This window comes from Talpa europaea (assembly GCF_964194135.1).
Source record: "Talpa europaea genome assembly, chromosome: 10".
Taxonomy (NCBI): domain Eukaryota; kingdom Metazoa; phylum Chordata; class Mammalia; order Eulipotyphla; family Talpidae; genus Talpa; species Talpa europaea.
Genome location: NC_140077.1, coordinates 51700291 through 51720671, shown reverse-complemented (window position 1 = coordinate 51720671; position 20381 = coordinate 51700291). Strand labels below are relative to the sequence as shown.

At 36.2% G+C, this 20381-nt stretch overlaps 1 protein-coding gene across 1 annotated transcript in view; it reads right to left on the bottom strand.

Annotated features, from left to right (window-relative positions):
* ANK3 (ankyrin 3) overlaps nucleotides 1-20381 on the bottom strand; it is a gene marked incomplete at its 5' end in the record, with an annotated part of 310179 nt that overhangs the window by 201877 nt on the left and 87921 nt on the right. Inside the window, 3 exons of the mRNA XM_084245456.1 lie at nucleotides 5013-5111; nucleotides 5328-5426; nucleotides 5839-5940. Coding sequence (XP_084101582.1) covers nucleotides 5013-5111; nucleotides 5328-5426; nucleotides 5839-5940 — 300 coding nt within the window. The remainder of the gene's footprint in view (nucleotides 1-5012; nucleotides 5112-5327; nucleotides 5427-5838; nucleotides 5941-20381) is intronic.

The window sequence follows — 20381 nt, the reverse complement described above, 5'->3', positions numbered from 1 at the left end:
GAGAATAATACCTATTTGCAAAATGGTATGCTTCAAATTCAAAGTAGAATTTAATTAACAGTATATGTTTCATAAATTTCTGGATATTTTTGCTAAGATATGTGTGTGTGCATATGTGTATATATATATATATATGTTTAGATGTATGTATTCATACATGCATGCATACATGCATTATATGTATGTCTGTCTGAAAAGCATCCAAAATGCCAAAGAATTTGAAATCAAGCAAATGAATATATACTTTCAGTTTCTAATTATATGTGTTACAGATATGCATTTGTTTTTTAGAGCGATATATTTGATATCTATGAAATACTGTAATATTTTAAATCTTATTGCAAGATATACACATTAAAAGAAATTTTCAAATTGTAACAACATCTCTGAATATATTTTACAGATACAGTTCTATTTAAGTGAATGTTCTAGAAATTTTATCATATATAATATGCAATTTCAAAGAATAGATGTAAATCTATTCTAAACTAGGTATTATCAAATATTACTTAAATTTTTATGACTAAAATATTTAGTTTATAGTTAAAATATCATTTATAAATGACTACCTTACTTATCTATAACTCAGTATCTGTTGACCTCACTTATTTTTGGCTTATAGCTCAGAATTAGAAAGTAAGTTAAAAAGATGCAGGTAGGGCCACCTGGTAGCGCAGGGGCTAAGTCTCAGCACTATCAAGCTATCACCAGCCAAGGCGGCCAGAGAGCTAACTCACTTCATACAGCAGACCTCTACTGTCTTGCCTGGTGCAGCCCACAGCAGTGTATTTCAGTCAGTCTGCCTGTTCTGCTTCCTGCTCTGTGTCTGGTGAATCCTCTCACCAGCCTCTCCCCGAGCCCATACCCCTCTGGCCTATACCCCAGTTCTTTTATACATGAATAAAAATAAATCTTTTAAAAAATGCAGATAAAAGTGATGTCACATAGCAAATATACCACAGAGTACACATTTTATTCATCAGAGCACTCTACTTGTCTACTTACTCTGCTTTATACATAATTATAACAAACTAAGTTATCAGTTACCAAGCTCAAGATCAGAAACACAAACTTATAGAGGCAGAGGAATGTGACACAGGGATTCACATTTCTTCCATCCAAACTTTCTATTTAATAACATTCCTGAAGTTTATTGTTACTATGTTCTACTGGCCATATTGATAAAATGTTTTGGTGAGGCCTTTCTAAACAGAGTACATTGCTAGTGGAGTTGGAAGGTTTCTATTTTGTTTTGCTTTTGTGCTAGTCAACCAGCATCTACATCTGTTTGCTTTCATTTATCAATATCAACCCTTTTTCTTTTAGGGAAGCTATATCTTCCCACTTATGTAGATTATAGAGTGAATAAAAATGCTACCATTACTCTTTAGCACAAAAAGGCTTAGGGCACAAGAAATTCAATGTGCTGTCACAGGGCAACTTAAGGCTGTGATGATTTTCCATGCAATAGCCCCTGGACTGAGAGAATGGCTAGATTTCAGAAAAAAAACATAATTTTTCTCTGAAGAGAAGAAAGTATACCACTGTTTTTATATTAATTTCCTAACTGAGGAAATTTCCAAAACAAAAAGCAGGCCAAAAAGGAACATATGGGTGCCCAATTTGCATTTTCTTTTTTTGTAGCAACAATAGACTCAATTCTCAAAAGGCAGAACAGCTCAAGACTGAACAAAAATGCAGTTTGGTGTCTGATTTTACCCAATATCTTCAATACCTTCTGCTCTGAACATTTTTTGCAGTGCTAAAGCATGCAAATATAAGCATGCAAATCTGTGGACTTTTAATTTTATAGATAGTACCAAGCCATACATTATAATACCCTACAAAATAAAATAGAAATGCTTCTGCGTCTATTTAAGTAAGGGTGTAAATTTCATGTATGCAATTTTTTTCAATCCATCCTAGTTTCCTAAGGCCAGCCTCTCTCTGTACATCATAAAAGTGCTTTTAAAAAGAAATTGTTAAAGGCATGGGGATAGATTTGCATTAATTTGCATATGATGTTAATTTTCATGAGGATTGCTTAGATTGGGAGGTATGTTATAAGGTCAAAAGTCAGAGAAGTTCTCTTTGTATCACACCCATTTGTTAGACCATGGCCCCTGAATCTGACCTCCCCACCATGGGACACAAAAGATTATACAGAATAGCAAGGCAGCACTGGCTTAAAGGGTCTTGCCTTTGTTAACATGACTGTGCAAATCTGTCCACTTAGAATACTTTGAGAGTTAAAATGTTATTTGAAACAGACTCTGCTTCCTAATAAACACAGTTGCTACCTTATTTTACAGAATAAAGATAGAGAAGGAAAAAAGAGCGAGGGATGTCATTTGACATGGCAGTCAGATTTTTCAACAGCCAACACTTAATCATTGTTGCTGTATTTAGTACAAAGTATAATGGGCTTAATCATAGCAGAGTTCTTTATAATCACAACTTAGTTAATGAACCCAATTTATTTTCAGGATAGACCTAAATGATTTTTGTACTGTTTTCAGTCTGATAAGAAAAAGCCAACTAGTTTTTAAGACCTTTGATAAAGGCATTGAGAAGAGTTAAAGTAATACCTACAAATTCTTAATTTATAGTTTTAGTTTCTAAGGTCAGAACTTGGCCTCTCCTGCTGTCATTTTTATTTTCAAGTTAAGGAGAACTTTTACATTTAAGGAAGGTGAGGGAAAACTATTTCTTGTTGTCTTCTAAATATTGTCTACGGGTTAAAATTTCACTTGGAGTGATAATTGTCTTCAGTATTAATATTCCTAGGATGTTTTATATGCTGCCAAAGAAATGGAATTCAATCTATTTCAAGACATTACTACTTGTTGTTCTTTATAAACATTCCTATTGAAAACTTGTTGCCAGAAATTATTGTGAAAAAACCATTGTTTGTGGTCATCTCATTATTTACTATGTACATAGGACAATGCAGAGCAGAAAGCCTGTGGGGCTGATGCCCAGATGAAGGGGTGCTACTGTGAACTGTGCGTACGGTATTCCAAGAACAGCTGCAATGAACAGGGAATTTCACAGCCTATATATTTCTTCCTCACTTGATCATCAGTAGGGAATGTGTATAAATTGGTATCAAATCAGGCTAGGATTTTATTTCAAGCACCACTTCTCCCAAACACTGCAGAGAAGATTTAAAGCGACAGCTGCTCCAAACAGTCAAGAATGTGTGCAGTGTCTCAAAGAAGGTTAATTGTTCCTCCCTTGTTGGGGTGAGGCAGGAAGAGTAGGGAGAAAATGAAAATGGATTAGTTTTCTAACTGTCTCAGAGTTTAACATTAGTCACTTTCCAGTAAATAGTTTCGTAGGCATTAAAAAAATTGGTTTAAAAGCATAATGCTTCTCTTGCAATCAGCTGCTCTGTATCTTTCTCAAAGTACTGTACTTATCAATATTCAGCTTTATGTAATTCTTTTCTGGAAAAGCATTATGACTACAAATGAACTCCCCCAGAGAATCAGGATAAGTGGCATAAACCGTGTAACAAAGGTCCAACCGCAGGGAACTGGAAAGAAATTAGACCAAATGTACAAGAACTCATGTGGGGAGAAACATGGTACAGTTGCTTTTCCATGACAGGCTATTTAAGGACACCAGAGCTATCACTGCTTGGGCTGGAGCAGAGACCAGGAAGCCCTGCAGCAGATTCTGTGGACCCAGAAATAGAGGGAGGTTCTTATTATCCTAATAATCAGTACTGAAAAAAACTGAAGAAATCAACACTCTTAAAATGGAGATCAAAAATTCATAATAAATAAAGTGAAATGCACTTCATCTTGAAAGACAAAACTAGAAGTTGTCATGGCAAGTTGATATGATTTAGCAAAATGTAGGTATAACTGTGTTCATGTACATGGTCTCAGAAGGAACAAAGACCGAATTAAGTCTTTATGGAGAAAAACTGTACTTTTCCAACAAAGTTAATTGCCAGCTTGACACTCATCACTTTTAATTTTTATGGCATAAGCAAATCAAAGTTTTTTGCAAGAAGTACTTGAGAATCAAGGCGTCACCTAATTTCTTCCCCTTTATTTACTCTTCTGATTTTTTAAATCATTTTCATTTGGAACATTTATCAGGAAATCATCCTAATTCTTCACACTGGCTAGTGCAATGGTGCGAGAAAGTCATGTACTCACGGATGGGCTGTGCTATTTCATTGCTTATCCTGAATTCATAAAATCCTACATCTTTTGCAAAACTTGTGGTTCCAGTCTATATTCAAATTGTTCAATATCCAACACCCTGAGGAAATACTGACAAACTGGGGCTAATGACAGCATTTAAGTAGGAAGAATGTTTAAGTAGGAATCAGTTTTAGAAATGGTCAGGTGGATATCTGTATGTTGTAATGAAGGTTGCTTTCCAATATAACCTCACGTCAATGGGGACTCATGATTTGGATAATGGGGACTTATATTTTTAAACTAATAAAGTGAAATAGTTCTTTTAGACTTAAAATCTATCAACATAATCTCTTGGTATTCCTTTTTAGAACTTCATGCAAGACTGAGATCTTACAGGTGGACTGAGATCTTATAGGTAGAACTACTGAATAAATACATTTTAGCATATTTCTATCACAAAGAATCTGGAAATTTTAAAATTTGGGGACTAAATGTTTCAGGGAACAACAATCATGCCTTAGTATACAGAGATTCAACAGTGTCTTTCCTTTTTCAAATAGATAAGGTATTGATATATTTTAAACTTCTAAATTCCTTATTTATGGGCATAACCATTTCTTTTGTAGGTTATTAAATACAGAAACTGGCTAGCATCATGACAGAGAAGACAGTGAATCACAGATATCCCTGAAATAATTGTGACTATAAGTACCAGTCATACAATTATGGACAGCTTTAAAATCTCTATCTCTTACATGTAAGAATTACAAATGACTGTACATAGGAAGTTAATAATCAAAGAATATTATTTAAAAATCATAATAACATTTTTTTGTGGCAGAGTTAGGTTACCTGAGATTGTGCATTAACATTGGCGCCATTTGTCACCAAGACCTTTACCACCTCTGCCTGCCCGGCCAAAGATGCTATGTGCAATGCTGTATTTCCTTTCTAGAAGATAAAAAGAAAGATATATCAACTCACACATTTTTTTCCTGCATGGTTTGACATTTTTACAAAATATCAAAAGCCCTCTTTGTTTACAAGTTCCCCGAAGACAACAAATTTGACAGGTATCTCATGAGAAATTTGCCCTGATTCTTATTGAGGTCTGAATCCTCACTGAATTTGGCAAGTGATAGAAGAAGCATTAAACGTGGTACTGACCTTTGTAGCTGCATCTACATTGGCTTCTCTCTGTAGCAGTTCAGAAACCACTTCTACATGACCTTCTTTGGAAGCAAGATGGAGGGCATTCAATCCATTCTGATTAAAAAGCAAAGGGAAAGCTTTACTCAGCAGGTTGAAAAGAGTGCAGTAAGCAGACTAACAAGAACTCTTAAGATAACTATCACACCATCACACCATTACTTGCATATGTGCGGTATAGAAACTTAATATGTGGAATAGAACTACTTAAAAGTTAGGGGGACTGTTTTGGTATCATTAGTTAATAAACTTTAGGAATTATTAAAGACACATGACTATATTTCTGAATAATCCTCTAAAAAAAGCACAGACTCATTTGATAATTCAAGCTGGTGAAATTTAACAGGAAAAAAAGAGAAAAGCCAAAACCAGAAAGTCTTGGCAACATCTAAAAAAACATTTAAGTAATTTAAAGTTTGGATTTTTACCTCTTTAACTAGAAAGCAAAACAATAGCAACAATAACTAACCTGATTGCAAATGTTGATGTCAACTCCATTTTTTATGTAATCAAGGGCCTTTTCTAAGTGTCCAGCTCGAGCTGCTCTTAAGTAACTTGCGTTGGCATCAGACTAAAAAACAAAACAAGAAAAACATTTTGATGAACAATCAAACTAATATACATGTTTCTAACTACCTAGTGTATAATCCAAATTAAAAGATAGAAAAAACGAGATTTTTAATTGAAGGTCTTTGTAAAGTCACCAGAAAAAGAGCAAATTCCTTAAAAGTTAATTTCTTTGTGATGTTATAACTGATTCTGAACTGGAATAGAAAATTTGTCAAAATATCCAGGCAAGTTAAATCAAAATACCATCATTTCTGGAGAGTAAAGAGACCCTGAAACTTAATATTGAATAGTTGTTACATTACAAAATCCTCCTTGTTCCTTTGTATCAGAAACTTAACATCTTGTATCAAGCTATCACAAGGTTTTTCCATTCATAGTTTCACAAATACATTTAATTGTTATGCTATTTTAACAGGAATTTATGGACAATGTTCTCTTGGAATTTTCTACAGGACACAGACATGTGTTGGAACCATAGATTGTACTTGGAAAGCATTTAAAATGTATACACAGATTATGAAGTGTAGTTTCTATATATTTTCTAGCAAGCTAAGGTCTTGGAAAAATCTCTTGAAAGCATTAGCAGGAGCAAATAACTAAGTCCATATGAATTTTAAAACAACAAAAAACAATTTTATAATTCATCCACTGAAATTTCACAACTCTGAATTACTGCCGAACCCTCATATCTACAATTGCACTGTTGAAACCACCTAATGGGAAAAAGGCGTGAGAGGAATAACAGCAAATTTGGGGGCATAGTCTGTAAAGGAATCTTGCTTAGTGCAGAACAATACAGAAGCAGGTTTTCTTAAAAGGGCAGCCAAAAGACATCTCATCGCTGGTTATAAATGCAATCACGCAGAGTATGGCTTAAAGGAGTAAAGTGTCTTCTTTCAGCCATTTGGTGATACCTCCTTCAATCCTTCAAATCCCCTGTTCATGCCACCTGTCTGTGAAGCCTTCCCAGACCTCCCAGGCAGAGGTTAATTGCTCAGTGCTCCCAAAGCATTAATTTCAGTGAGTTCTCTTGGTATTTATCACACATTATTCTAGTTTCACTGTACCTGTCCTTCCTTCCTAAATTGGAAGTCCCTTAAAAACAAGAGGAGGCAGATTAAGGGGGAGGTAGTTGGAAAACCTCCAAGATGCCAATCTTGGAGGAATGCTAATTCATGCCCAGCAATGTAATTGAGAAGGAAATTCCTTCTTTTACAAGGGCCTTTCACTCTGGAGTCACTTAAATGAGAGTTGACTTGCTAGAACCTCAAAGGAGAGGTACTGCTCCAGGGTCCAAGGCCCTCCCCTCACCTTTCCCATTTACAGCAGTATCTCTCTCCCTGAAGGAACACTGCTTTCTCTGTAAGTCAGAGTTTCTCAACCTTAGCATTATTGGCATTTTCATCTGTATAATTTTTTGCTATCAGCAATAGTCCTGGTGCGTATCACTGTTTACCAGATTCCCTAGCTTCTACCCACCAGGTGCCAGTAGTAACTGCTCATGCAACAACCGAAAATGTCTTCCAAATTGCCAAAAATCCTGTGGGTGGGGAGGTAGAAATCTCAGTTGAGAACTTGGGCTCTAAACAAATAGCAAACTAATTTGTTTAAAGATTACAGGCTACAATAGACTTCAACCTTTGGCCTATCTAGATCGCCACATTGTTGAAGTTAGCATAAGACAGTGACTATTGGTATATTCCTCTTTTAAGTTTCTGCCGCAATATAGCTGGTACCTATAAATATTTTGTGAATGAGTGAATAAATCAATAAATAAGTAAATTGAGGGCCTCCCCGGTGGCGCAGCGGTTGAGCGCTGGGTTGCGAAGCTGCCCGCGGCCACTGCGGTGCCGGTTCGATCCCCGGCTGCTCCCCGGCCACCAGAGGAGGGTCCCACATGGCGCGCAGACCTCTCCTGCCGCCCGCTGCTCCCCTCAGCAGTGTACTTCGGTCCTTCTGCCTGCTCTGCTCCCCGCTCTGGCTCTGGTGAATTCTCTCACCCTCCCGCGCTTCTGACTGTACCCAGTGCATGTATAAACCAACCAACCAAACAAATAAATAAATAAATAAGACATGCCTCTAGAAAATTAAAAATAAATAAATAAATAAATAAATAAATAAGTAAATTGAGCTGAAATAACTATATGAAGTAAAATATCGCGTGGAAAAATATAGAAATCTTAACAACAATAGCTTTTAAGTTGAGATTCTGCTATGGTACAGACACTATAAGCTAAGCCACTGAAGTGGTGTATTTAGCAATACACAGGTATTGCTAAAATAATACTGGGATTTGAAACAAACATGTAAGTCATTTAATTAGAGCAGAGGGTTAAGAAAGGGGAGGATAAGAAATATGGATTTAGAGCTTCCCTGGTGGGCTAGGGGTTAAGTCTCCACGCTCTCACCTCTATGGCCTGAGTTTTATCCCCTGTCAGGGAGCTAAGCCACATATGGTGCAACAGACCTCTCCTGTCTCATCCACTGTTCCCCTTTGCAGTGTATTTCAGTCAATCCACCTGTTCTGCTTCCCACATTGTCTCTAGTGAATCCTTTCACCCCCTGCACCTCCGGCTTACACCCAGTTCTTCTGCAAAATAAATATTAAAAAAAAAGAAATATGGGTTTAACCCAGACAGGGGACAACCAAATTCTGAGAATTTAAAGAAATATAAAATATAGACTTGGCAAAAATGAAGTCTCACTTGTCTTTATCTCACTGCTTGTTAAACTTTTCCAAATGGATGTGTCACTATTTTATCTTTCAAATACTGCCTATAGTATCTACATGTCATTGTTTATTTGCTTAGTGTTAAAAACAATATTTTGTATTAAGCTCAATATCAAGTTTTTTTTTTTAAAGAAGTTTGCTATTTTGAGGTTAACATTTTTGTCTGGTTATTAATTTCAGTTGGAAATAAATTAGCAATACAAGGATGGCTCCTTGTATCATAAAATATCATCTTCTTTGTGCCTGCTCAATGACTTGTCTGTGAATTTGCCCAGAAGCGCTCTGATGCTGTTCTGGGAACAAATGACATCAATCTGCCTGGATATTTCAACCACCAGAGGTAACAACTGTGAATTAAGCATCCCAAACTCTGAATATGAGTACATGAAAACAGTGGCTAAAGAAGTTCACAAATGTGTTATTTCAAGAAAATTCTTCAAATTGAACAGGTTTGGCAATATGTTACCATTTTCCTCTCAGTGGTCCTCAACAAATACAAAATACCAAAAACAGAAACAAAAAACAAATCAAATCTAATATAGTGGTTCTCTACTATTTAGTATTTGGATTCTTTTGAGACTTAAAAAAAATGTATGAGCAAATTCTTTCCCTCAATGATTACACATAGGTGCATACGCACACCAAAATTGCACACCCATCTCAAATGTACATTTGCACACACAATTTGCACACTGGATCATGTACCCCAGGATTGAGAAACCTGCTCATGAATTCATGTCTATGAACCTGTCCTAAATGATAAGAATTCTCTGGTGGATGCCTTCATTATATCAATTTCACTCAGTGATTCTATCAAACAATTCTTTAAGGTAGCTATTTATCACCTAAGAACTTTAGGGAAAAAGAAAAAAATCTATAGGACAAAAAAAATTTACTTTTTTCACTGTTCTCAATCCTCTATTGTTTACAGATATGCTCAACACACTGATACACAGCAATCAGCTATTTTATACTTAAAACAAAAGTGTAGGGGAGGGAAGTAGGAGGAAAAGAAAAAGCAAGAAGAAATGAACAAAGCTTGCCTTAAAGAAGTGAAACAACTTAGGAAGTTACAGGACAGCAAAAAGAAATAAGAAGTTTCTCCTTTCTTTTTACTCACAACCATCAGCCAAGGATGCAGCCTGCATTGTGGAATACTGTTGTTTGGGCTAACATCTGGCTGTGAGTGGTGAACAAAACAGATGTGGCACAAATGAAGACCCAGTTGTCTTCATCTTACTGTCTCTTAACACTTTTCCAAAATGTGTTGCTAAAGCGGCGGGGTAAACAATGGATTCTTCACTATTTTTTCCCTTTCAAACTCTGCCCACAATACCAATGTATACATTGCTGCTTATTTCCTTAATGTTAAACAGGTAATATTTTGCTTTAGGCACAGTATCGATGTGTTGGATCTCTTTGTTGTCATTTCATCAAACAACTAGGGATTAGTCTTAATTACTAGCAATGGCCTGTGTTTTTTTTTTTTTTAATGTTGAATACTATTAAAACAATGCCTCTTAACACTAGTTGTAGATAAATTACTATGGAAGGATATTAGGTCCCCTGAGAAGTTGAGCTTGCCACACGAAAGTCATACAGAAGAGGTCATTGCCTAAGGAGCTAGTAGGCACAAAATACATATAAGCAGGTTGTCAGTGTTTTTCTTCCCTTGGGTGACCAATATCTGAAAGAAGAATTTGGAAAATGAAAGTGTCTTTGATTACCATTCAATGTCTTATCTAATTAGTTACTGTATTTCACAGGAAAGAAAAATGAACCATGTTTCTTTTCAAAGAAATAGCTTTAAGGATAGAGTTAAACATGATTATCAATTAATCTAATAGCTCAATTTCTACTAGTACAGTAGTCCCTCCCTTATCTGGGGGATGTGTTCCAAAACACTCAATGGGAATCCTATACATATTTACTTACAATAAATTTTAATTTATAAATTGGACACAATAAGAGATTAACACTAACTAATAATGAAATAAAACAATTATAACACAGTAATGTAATAAAAGTTACATGCATGTGGTCTTTCTCCATTTATCATACTGTATATGCAATACTTTCAGACCATGGTGGTGGGCCATGGGCAACTGAAACCACAAGAAGAGAAAGCATGGATCAGGGCAGACTACTGTACAGCAAATCCTCACTTAGCATCATGGACAGAGTCTTAGAAACAGCAACTTTAAGTAAAAAGAACATTATAATGAAATTAATTTTACCATAGGCTGACAGAAGGTAGGTTAAGTTTCAGCAGCATATTTCCAGTGACAAATATATCATCAAACTTCTAAATAAAAACCCAAAACACTTCCAATATTAAACAATAACTTGTTTCATTCATTCATCCATTTTCCAACCCACTTATTTCCAGACCAGGGTCATGGTGGCCAAAGCTTATCCCAGTGACTTAGGGTCCAACACTGGACAGGAGCCCTCCCATCACAGGGGGTACGCTTGCACTCACCCACATTCACTCAGTCTGGGACAACTTAGTCACAGCAATGAAGCTAAACTGCACATCTTTGGGATGTGGAAGAAAACCAGAGCACCCACAGAATACGGAAGAATGTGCAAACTCCACAGAGAGTGCCTCTGGCCAGAAGACTTTATCCCTTTATCAACATTATAATGAAAAGACATTGGACAAAATGTTATTCAAAGGACCTGCCATACTCTACTGATATCATTTAGCATAGAGTAGTGGTTAGAAAGAATAAACATTCCCTGAGTGTCAACCTCAGCAATAACCACCTCATAACTCTGGCTTCAACTAGATACCATTACAAGTGCTTATTCTAATTGTATTAGCTACAGTATAAAATATATTAATTGTCTATATCCTTGTACAATTGTGGTGGGGATGTTAACCAGATCATCTTACTCCAGAGTCTAGGCTGTTAACCACTACTCTATGAAAGGTCTTAATAAGTCTTTAGCCATAGTTTATGCTTAGTCACTCTTCATTCACTCATTCATTCATTCATCTTTCATCAATCATTCCATATATCCTATTGACTATGTAGGTACTTGCAGATAACATATTCTATAATTCCAATTACTTCATTAAGTTCATTTCAAGGTGCAAGACCAGGCTAATACTGGACTGAAGAAGTAGACTGGTGACTCCGTGAGAATGTAATAGAGTTCTGCTCCATTGTTTCTAAACCGCAGGGGGCAACCTCTGGGGTCCATTAGTATCTAATATACCAATTCTCTTAATCAATTATCTGGGAAGCATGCGAAGAGTAAGATCTTCCTTGTGAGCTTCAGGTTCCTTTTCTCTACTGCTTCCCTACCCTCTGCCTGCCAACAGATTCAGTTGTTTCTTAAACCTACAAAAAATAATCTTTCCTTCCAATTTTCTACCTATCACCTTTCCCAAATAATGGTTATCGCTGTATTTTAGTGTAGAGGATTGGTTAACTGGTATCTATCCCAGCTACTCCACTAATTTATGGTAGTAGATTTGGAAAAATTTTAAGATACTTGTGCCTCAATTTTCTTCAGTTGTCAAATGGGGATAAAATAATCTGTTAGAATGAAATTAGATAACTTTATGTAAGGTGACTAACAGTGTGAGTAAAGAGCAAATTCTCAATGAACAATTGTTACTTTATTTTTCAATATTTGTAAACATCAAACAGTTTGAAGGATTGATTTAGGTTCATTGTTTATTTCCTTAAAACTAAAATCCATATTTGTGGCCATGACAACATGGCTTTTCTTCATCAATAAAGTCTTTCTGTACAAATTCACTAATGATCTCTTGATCATCAAATCCCATTACTTAATTTTAGTTCTGTCCTCTCTTTTTTTTTTTTTTAAGATTTATTTATTTATACAAGAACTGGGATACAGGCCAGATGCGTGGGAGGGTGAGAGGATTCACCGGAGACAGAGTGGGGAACAGAACAGGCAGACTGACCGAAATACACTGCTGAGGGGAGCAGCGGGCAAGACAGGAGAGGTCTGCCTTGCCATGTGGGATTCTCACTGGCCGGCCGGGATCAAACCTGTGCTGCAGAGGCTGTGGACAGCTTCACAGTGCGGCGCTCAACCACCTGCGCCACCAGGAAGGCCCTACTTCTGTCCTCTCTTTATACTCAACCACTTGATGGCACTGATCACTTTCTTTTTCTTGAAAAATCTTCCCTTTAACTTTTCTGTTCACTTCTTTTTGTTTCTCACTGCCTCAACCTATCACTGAAAAATTTCCCTTTTCCACACATTCAGAAATCACATTTCTTTCTTTTCTGCACTCATTCCCAAAGTGACCTCCTCATGACTGTGGCTTCTATTTTCCCTCCAAGCTCAAAATTCTGTATCTACATGGTACCCATCTGTGCACCAAAGCATTTCCAGTTCAATGTTCCACATTTGCTCATCTCAACAACTGCAATGATATTTACTGAGACCATATATCTGTCACTTCAACTAGATACTAATGGTAGCAATGTGACTTTAATAAAGTCTCTGTATTTCCTTATATCCATATAAAGATAGCAAGATTATCCTCATCACTTAGGATACAACTTTAGTGTATATGTTTTTTTTCCCTTTCTCATTCTTTCCCTCAAACTTTTTTCCAGAAAGTTGTGTGTATGCATCCTGTGAAATACTGTGTCTCTGGAGCTTTTATTTCCATTTTTCTTTAAAAATGTATTTATCATAAAGCATACCATAATACAAAAAGAGTACGTAAAATGTATGAACAATTTAAAAAGAAATCATAAGACAAACATTCATAACAGAAAGACCATAAAATCATAAAAGATACACCAATTACCTCAAGAACGAAAGTTACAAGCAGCTTTGCAGACTTCCAATTATTTTATGCTATTATTATGTAGATTTATGCACATGTTATTATTATAAATTACTTCTTAAAATTTCAATCAAGAAAGGAATCTACATTAAAGATGCGGACCATCCATCCCAACTGTCTCTCAAAGGCATCCCCTGTTCTAGTTAATCATTCTCATGCCTCTTTAAAAACAGTTTTAACACCTATGTTTACCTACCCAAGCTAAATATTTATGTTATGGAGTGTCTCAGCACTCTGAAAGCGAAACCATGCACTATATATCCTTCTGTGACAAGCTTCTTTTGTTGAATGTTGTATTTCCTAGAGTCATTGTGTTGACGTGTTTAACTCTACTCAATTTATCATTGCTGCTCAGAAGATTCCATTACGTGATTATGCAGAGTTGATGGATATCGGTGTTGTTTCCAGTTTGGATTGACTATGTATGGTGCTGATACAAACATTCTAGCACTAGTCCTGTAATGCACAGGCAAGATTTTTAAAGGTATATACCTAGGATGATAAATAATAGGTCAGTCACATGTGCTTATTCAAGTTTACTAGTTAATGGCAATTTTAGTGTTACAGTGATTTACCAATTTACAATTTCTATGGTTTGTAATCATTGATTATGGGTTCATATTTCTTAGATATTAATCTCTGAGAATTTGCTTGGGCCTAAGCAAACATTGTCTTATTCTAAAAAGGAATTTAAGATTACTTCTGCCAATTGCCTTGAGGCACTATCAATCCAAAATTATTTTAGAGAGAACTGTTTGCCTTGAGGTTTGTTTTTAAAAAGACTACATAGATAAATTTAGATCTCAAACTGGTATGGATATGAGGGATTTCTTGTGATTACAAATTTCAGAGGAGATTTTTTTTCCTTCCATCTGGTACCAAATTGAGCCAGGCAAGTTTTTGCTGTTCTTGTCTATGTGATAGTTTTACTTCCTGCCCACCCTTATATTGGGAGCTATACTTTTGGGACCAGCTTAACTGGAAATCTCTTATTAGAATGTACACTTTGGGCATGATCCAGGTTTTTCTCTCCTGTGCCCTATCTATTCAGTCAAGTAAAACTGATTCTTCTTTCATAAAATTTTTCACCTTCATAGATCACTTACTTTTGCGCCAGTTCCAGGTACACTTCAAAAGACTTCTTTTTCATCACTATCTTACTATCTTAGCACTACTAACAACTGAAAGTATGTTTAACATATCTTTTCCATTCAGTCTGCTATTTGTCCAGTTTGGGCCCTTTGCCATATGATGTCTAAATCCCTCTAAAAACCTGCAGGAGGTTGAAGTTGGCAAACTCTCCCTAGCTGAATATGAATAGGCCAGAAGCACTGAACAATATTCAGGAGCTTGCAAGGAACCACCAAGGACTCTGATCAAAGCATGCCAAGGATGAGAGCTGTAATTTAATGTTTCTATAGGTCTGCAGGTCAGAGATTTCACTAAGCATTTTCCGTACATTCTTATTATGTAGTATTATACTTGGATTACTATTATTTATTTCTTAAAAATTCAATCAAACTAGGAATCTACATAATGGAGATGGAAAACTAAGTGTAATAAAAATTAAGTGATTTGCCCAAGTTCACATAGTACAGCAAGGATTGAACATGCTACTGTTTGATAACAACCTCAGGCTATCTGCTTAACATCAAAGGTTCTATGGAGTCCTGGGGCTCAAGAATACTGCAATCAAGAGTAAGGCTAGGATGTCCACTCTCACCATTGCTTTTCAATATAATACTGGAAGTCCTAGCCAGGGCAATAAGACAAGAGAAAGACATCCAAGGAATCCAAATAGGAAAAGAAGAAGTCAAACTATCACTATTTGCAGACGATATGATATTATACATAGAGAACCCCAAAAACTCCACAGAAAAGCTAATTCAACTCATCAATCAGTTCAGTAAAGTGGCAGGATACAAAATCAACACGCAAAAGTCAGTAGCCTTCCTATACACAAACAATAAATCTGAAGAAGAAGAAATCAAAAAGACCATCCCTTTTGTTATTGAAACAAAAAAAATCAAATATTTGGGAATAAATCTAACAAAAGAGGTAAAGGACCTATACAAAGAAAACTATAAAACACTGTTAAAAGAAATAGAAGAAGACACAAAGAAATGGAGAGACATCCCCTGCTCATGGATTGGAAGAATAAACATTATTAAAATGGCCATCCTTCCAAAAGCAATATACAGATTCAATGCTATTCCAATCAAAATTTCAATGTCATTCTTCAAAGAAATAGAACAATTATTGATGAAATTCATATGGAATCACAAAAAACCCCGAATAGCCAAAGCTCTCCTGAAAAAAAAAGAAGGGAATGGAGGCATCAGACTCCCAGACTTTAAACTATACTACAAAGCCATAATCATCAAAACTGCATGGTATTGGAACAAGAACAGACATACAGACCAATGGAATCGAATAGAAAATCCAGAAATAAACCCACAGATTTATGGTCAACTAATCTTTGACAAAGGAGCAAAGACTATGCATTGGAGCAAAGAAAGTTTGTTCAATAAATGGTGCTGGGAAAACTGGGTCGCTACATGCAAAAGAATGAAGCTTGACCACCACCTCACACCATACACAAAAATCAACTCAAAATGGATTAAAGAACTAGACATAAGACCTGAAACCATAAAATATATAGAAGGAAATATAGGCAAAACACTACGTGATTTGCACATTAAAGACATCTTTACAGACACATCACCCAAAGCAGTGATAGTGAAGGCAAAGATAAACAGCTGGGACTATATCAAATTAAAGAGCTTTTGCACAGCAAAAGAGACAATAACAAAAACAAAGAGAAACCCCACCAACTGGGAGAACATTTTTGCACCCAACACTAATGATAAAGGACTGATCACAAAAATCTGCAAAGAGCTGATGAGACTCAACAACAACAAAGAAAATAATCCAGTCAAAAAATGGGCAGAAGAGCTTAAAAGAAACTTCTCTGAAGAGGAAATGCAAATGGCCAACAGGCATATGAAAAAATGTTCAACATCACTTGTCATCAGGGAAATGCAAATCAAAACTACCATGAGATACCATCTTACACCAGTGAGAATGGCACATATTAAAAAAACTAGCAACAACAAATGTTGGCGAGGGTGTGGAGAAAAAGGAACTCTTCTGCACTGTTGGTGGGAGTGCAAACTGGTCCAACCACTGTGGAAAGCTGTGTGGAGATTTCTGGACCTACTAAACATAGAGCTTCCATATGACCCAGCAATTCCACTCCTAGGTATGTACCCAAAGGACACAGAAACATCAATTCCAAAGAACACCTGCACCCCTATGTTTATAGCAGCACTGTTTACAATAGCTAAGCTTTGGAAACAACCCAAATGCCCAAAAATAGATGACTGGATCAAGAAGATGTGGTACATATATACCATGGAATATTACTCAGCATTCAAAAAAGATAAACACATGCAATTTGCTGCAACATGGATGGCGCTGGAAGGGATCATGCTCAGCGAAATAAGCCAAAAAGAAAAAGAAAAATACCGGATGGTCTCACTCATAGCAGGAATCTAGAAAACTTAAATAAGGGACCAGGAAAATGAATAACTATAAGAAAGTGAAAATCAAAATCAACAAAAAACTATGAACCAGAGACACTTTTAGGGGGGCGGGGGCGGGAGGGGAGGGATTGGGGTCAGAATGGGGGGCTGCAATTGTATGGGGAATATAACAATAAAATTTATAAAAAAAAAAATAAATAAAAGTACAAAGATGAGCACTTTAACAGTCAAAAAAAAAAAAAAAAAAAAAAAGAGTAAGGCTAGGGCCTCCCTCATGGCGCAAGGGGTTAAGATGCAGCACTATGAAGCTATCTGCAGCCGCTGCAGCACGAGTTCGATCTCCAGCTAGGGAAGTGACCCATATGGTGCAGCAGACCTCTCCTAACTCTCCCACTGCTCCCTTCAGCAGTGTATGTCAGTCCATCTACCTGTTCTGTTTCCCACTACGTCTCTGGTGAATCCTCTCTCCCCAAACCTCTGGCCTATTCCCCAGTTCTCATATGCCTGAAAGAATAAATCTTTAAAAAAAAAGTGAGGCTAAGACTCATATATACCTATTTCAGTTTCACCCCAAGTAGATGTTCTTTTATCTAATTTATATATTGATGTTTGATGACATACTTCATTTGTAAAACTGTTTCTGCTTTTAAACTGTATTATTCAATCAATTTCATAATCTCTGAGGTCCTTTACAACCTACCCCAAATAAACATTTCTAGTTTGAACTAAAACATGAACAATGATCTTAAAAGCAATATTGACAGCTTATTATTCCTCAAAGACATTGTTTCTGGATGGTTCCCATAATTTCCTGGTACTGTGACTTCACCCACAACACTCCTTTGCCCGTAATGCTCAAGCTCTCTTCTCCACTAACAGATTCGCCTACTGAGTCTTAGATTCAGTTCAAAAGTTACTTCATCTGTGCTATTTCCCCAGATCAACAAGAGACATGTCTCTTCTGATTCCAAAAGCACTTGGTCTTTTCTACTTGTCAGGTCGTCCATCAAGACGGACTGTAATCTCTCTTAGGGTAGCTCCTTGTCCTGTTCAAAACTTACACCAACTTAATAGTCAACAAAATAAGTCTGTTCCATATTGTCTCCAGTCCCTTGATCTCTTCCCATTTCTCCAAAGAAAGACAAGACACGAGTGGCAGACTTGGGAGTCCTTCCTCGAAATACAAAAGAAGAACTCAGTGGGTCTGAATTTATTTGGGTTCCCTAATGTACCTTGGGCACACTGCTTGATTTTGCTTGCTGGGATCACCTGCGGAGCACCTTGCTTGTTTTAAGAATATCCCTTTGAAAAAATATGCAGGTCAAGTCTGCATCTATTGTACTTCTGAACCCTAAGACATGTAATGATCCTGATATCAAGAAATACAGTACCATATCAAAAAATCATTGGACACTTAATAATAAGTAAGCCATTTTCAATAGTTTGTCCCAAATTCATTCTTACAAATCTTTAAAGTCTACACCTTACTGATCAGAAGTTAGAAGCCAACAGCATTTTTCTAGAAACAGGCAGAGCTGGGATTAGCATTCACATCTACTCAAGTTTTAGAACTCTACCCATAATTCCTATCCTCTAATGTCTTTCTTGCTTTAATGTTCTAGAGGGATAGAAAAGCAGAAAAAAGAACATATTCATTGAGTAAGGCAAAAAGCAACAACATTTAATTAGCATCCTGGGAGTGGACTGCACTTCCGCCAAATGCTTTCCATACGGGGCTGCAGTACGGTTATTGTTCTCTTAACCTCCCTTCCTCGCTCTTTGTCTAAAAAAGGATGAGGCCCAAATACAGAAGACCTCACTCTAGTATTTCCTTGCCCACATGATCTTAGTATTAGTCAATTGTTTTTTGCCCTAATGGTTTATGCTAGTTGTTCTGATTGTTGTACTTATGCAATTTAATTAGATATTTAAACTACAAAATGTCACACAGAGAAAGATTTGTATGAAAACTAAATTAAAAGCTTTGGAAAGACTTATTAGAAATAAACTCCTAAAAGAGTTACTGCTGAATCAGATATGGATAAGATGACTGTAGTGGATAAAATTAAAAATCAGAAAAACCTAGGATGATTTTATAGTCAGATTCTTCATAGGTTTCTTTAATTTTTAGCTTCCTTCAAAGATATTAAAACTTATACACAGAAAAAGTATTTTTGTTATAGAAGGACAACATGAAAGCCAGCCGCTGCTACCATGTTCAGAGAAAAGTCCTCATCTTTATAGCCTATGCTTGAGCAATGGATGTATAATTATGCAGTATTCAATTTTGAATTGAAATTGAATTTTGAAGGAGTATATGTGCATTTTATGATTCCTGACTCTTAGCTATTTTTTAAAAATGAACCAAATGATGACTGATGAATTTCTGCTGTGCAAAAAACCTTCCACTAAACATGTTCTCTTCTTTTCAAGAAGTTAATTTCAAGAAGATTCTAAGATACTGCTAATAAAGTTTCCTTCAATAAAATTTTCCAAAACCCTTCATTATTCAGGTGGCCAGATCCTATAGATCACATTGCCTGCTTTCTAGTCACCCATCAGAAAGTATGACCCACAAACAGCACCAATTTTCTCACCTTCTCACATTGGATGTGCTAATTGAAATGTAAGCAGCAGTACCAACATATAAATGCAGACATGTCCAGAAAGCAAATAAATCTGTTTTCTTACATCTACATTTTTCATTCCACTGTTATATTTATGAAAGTGAGTTCATAAGTCTGGGTCTTCAAATAATAAATAACATGCCTTTTCTATTAAATTACAACAAATATTCAATGTAGATGTTATATCAGTTATTCCATCACCAGGACTGGGGGCTCATATTCAATAAAGGCATCAAAGTCTCGCAGTTAAACAGAAGTGCCTACTTAGCCTTTACCTTGAGGATGCAGGACAACTTTCAGTTATTTTATAATAATCTAGCTGTGCAGACTGGGCCAACATGCTAAGAATTCATAGCAGAGGAAAGTGCAGAAATGACAGGGTTCACAGAAGCTCTTTGAGAGAGCCATTTCTGCATCCTGGATATAGGCAGAAAACTGCTAAGAAAAAGGTAAGTAGGACTTCAAGAGAGGATTAATCAGCAGTGAGAAGAAAGGAAAAGTGGGCAGGGGTAATAGAAATGAAAAGTTTTGAGGAATAGTGAATAGATGATCCATCCTGAAAAGGAGAGTCCTTTGGGTGGAATAACACAAAAGCGGTTCACAGACACTTTGGAATGGTAGCTAAATCTGATTCAATTTCACCATAAACATACCAGGAAACAGTAAACCGGTTTTAGGAACAGAAAAATAATCATC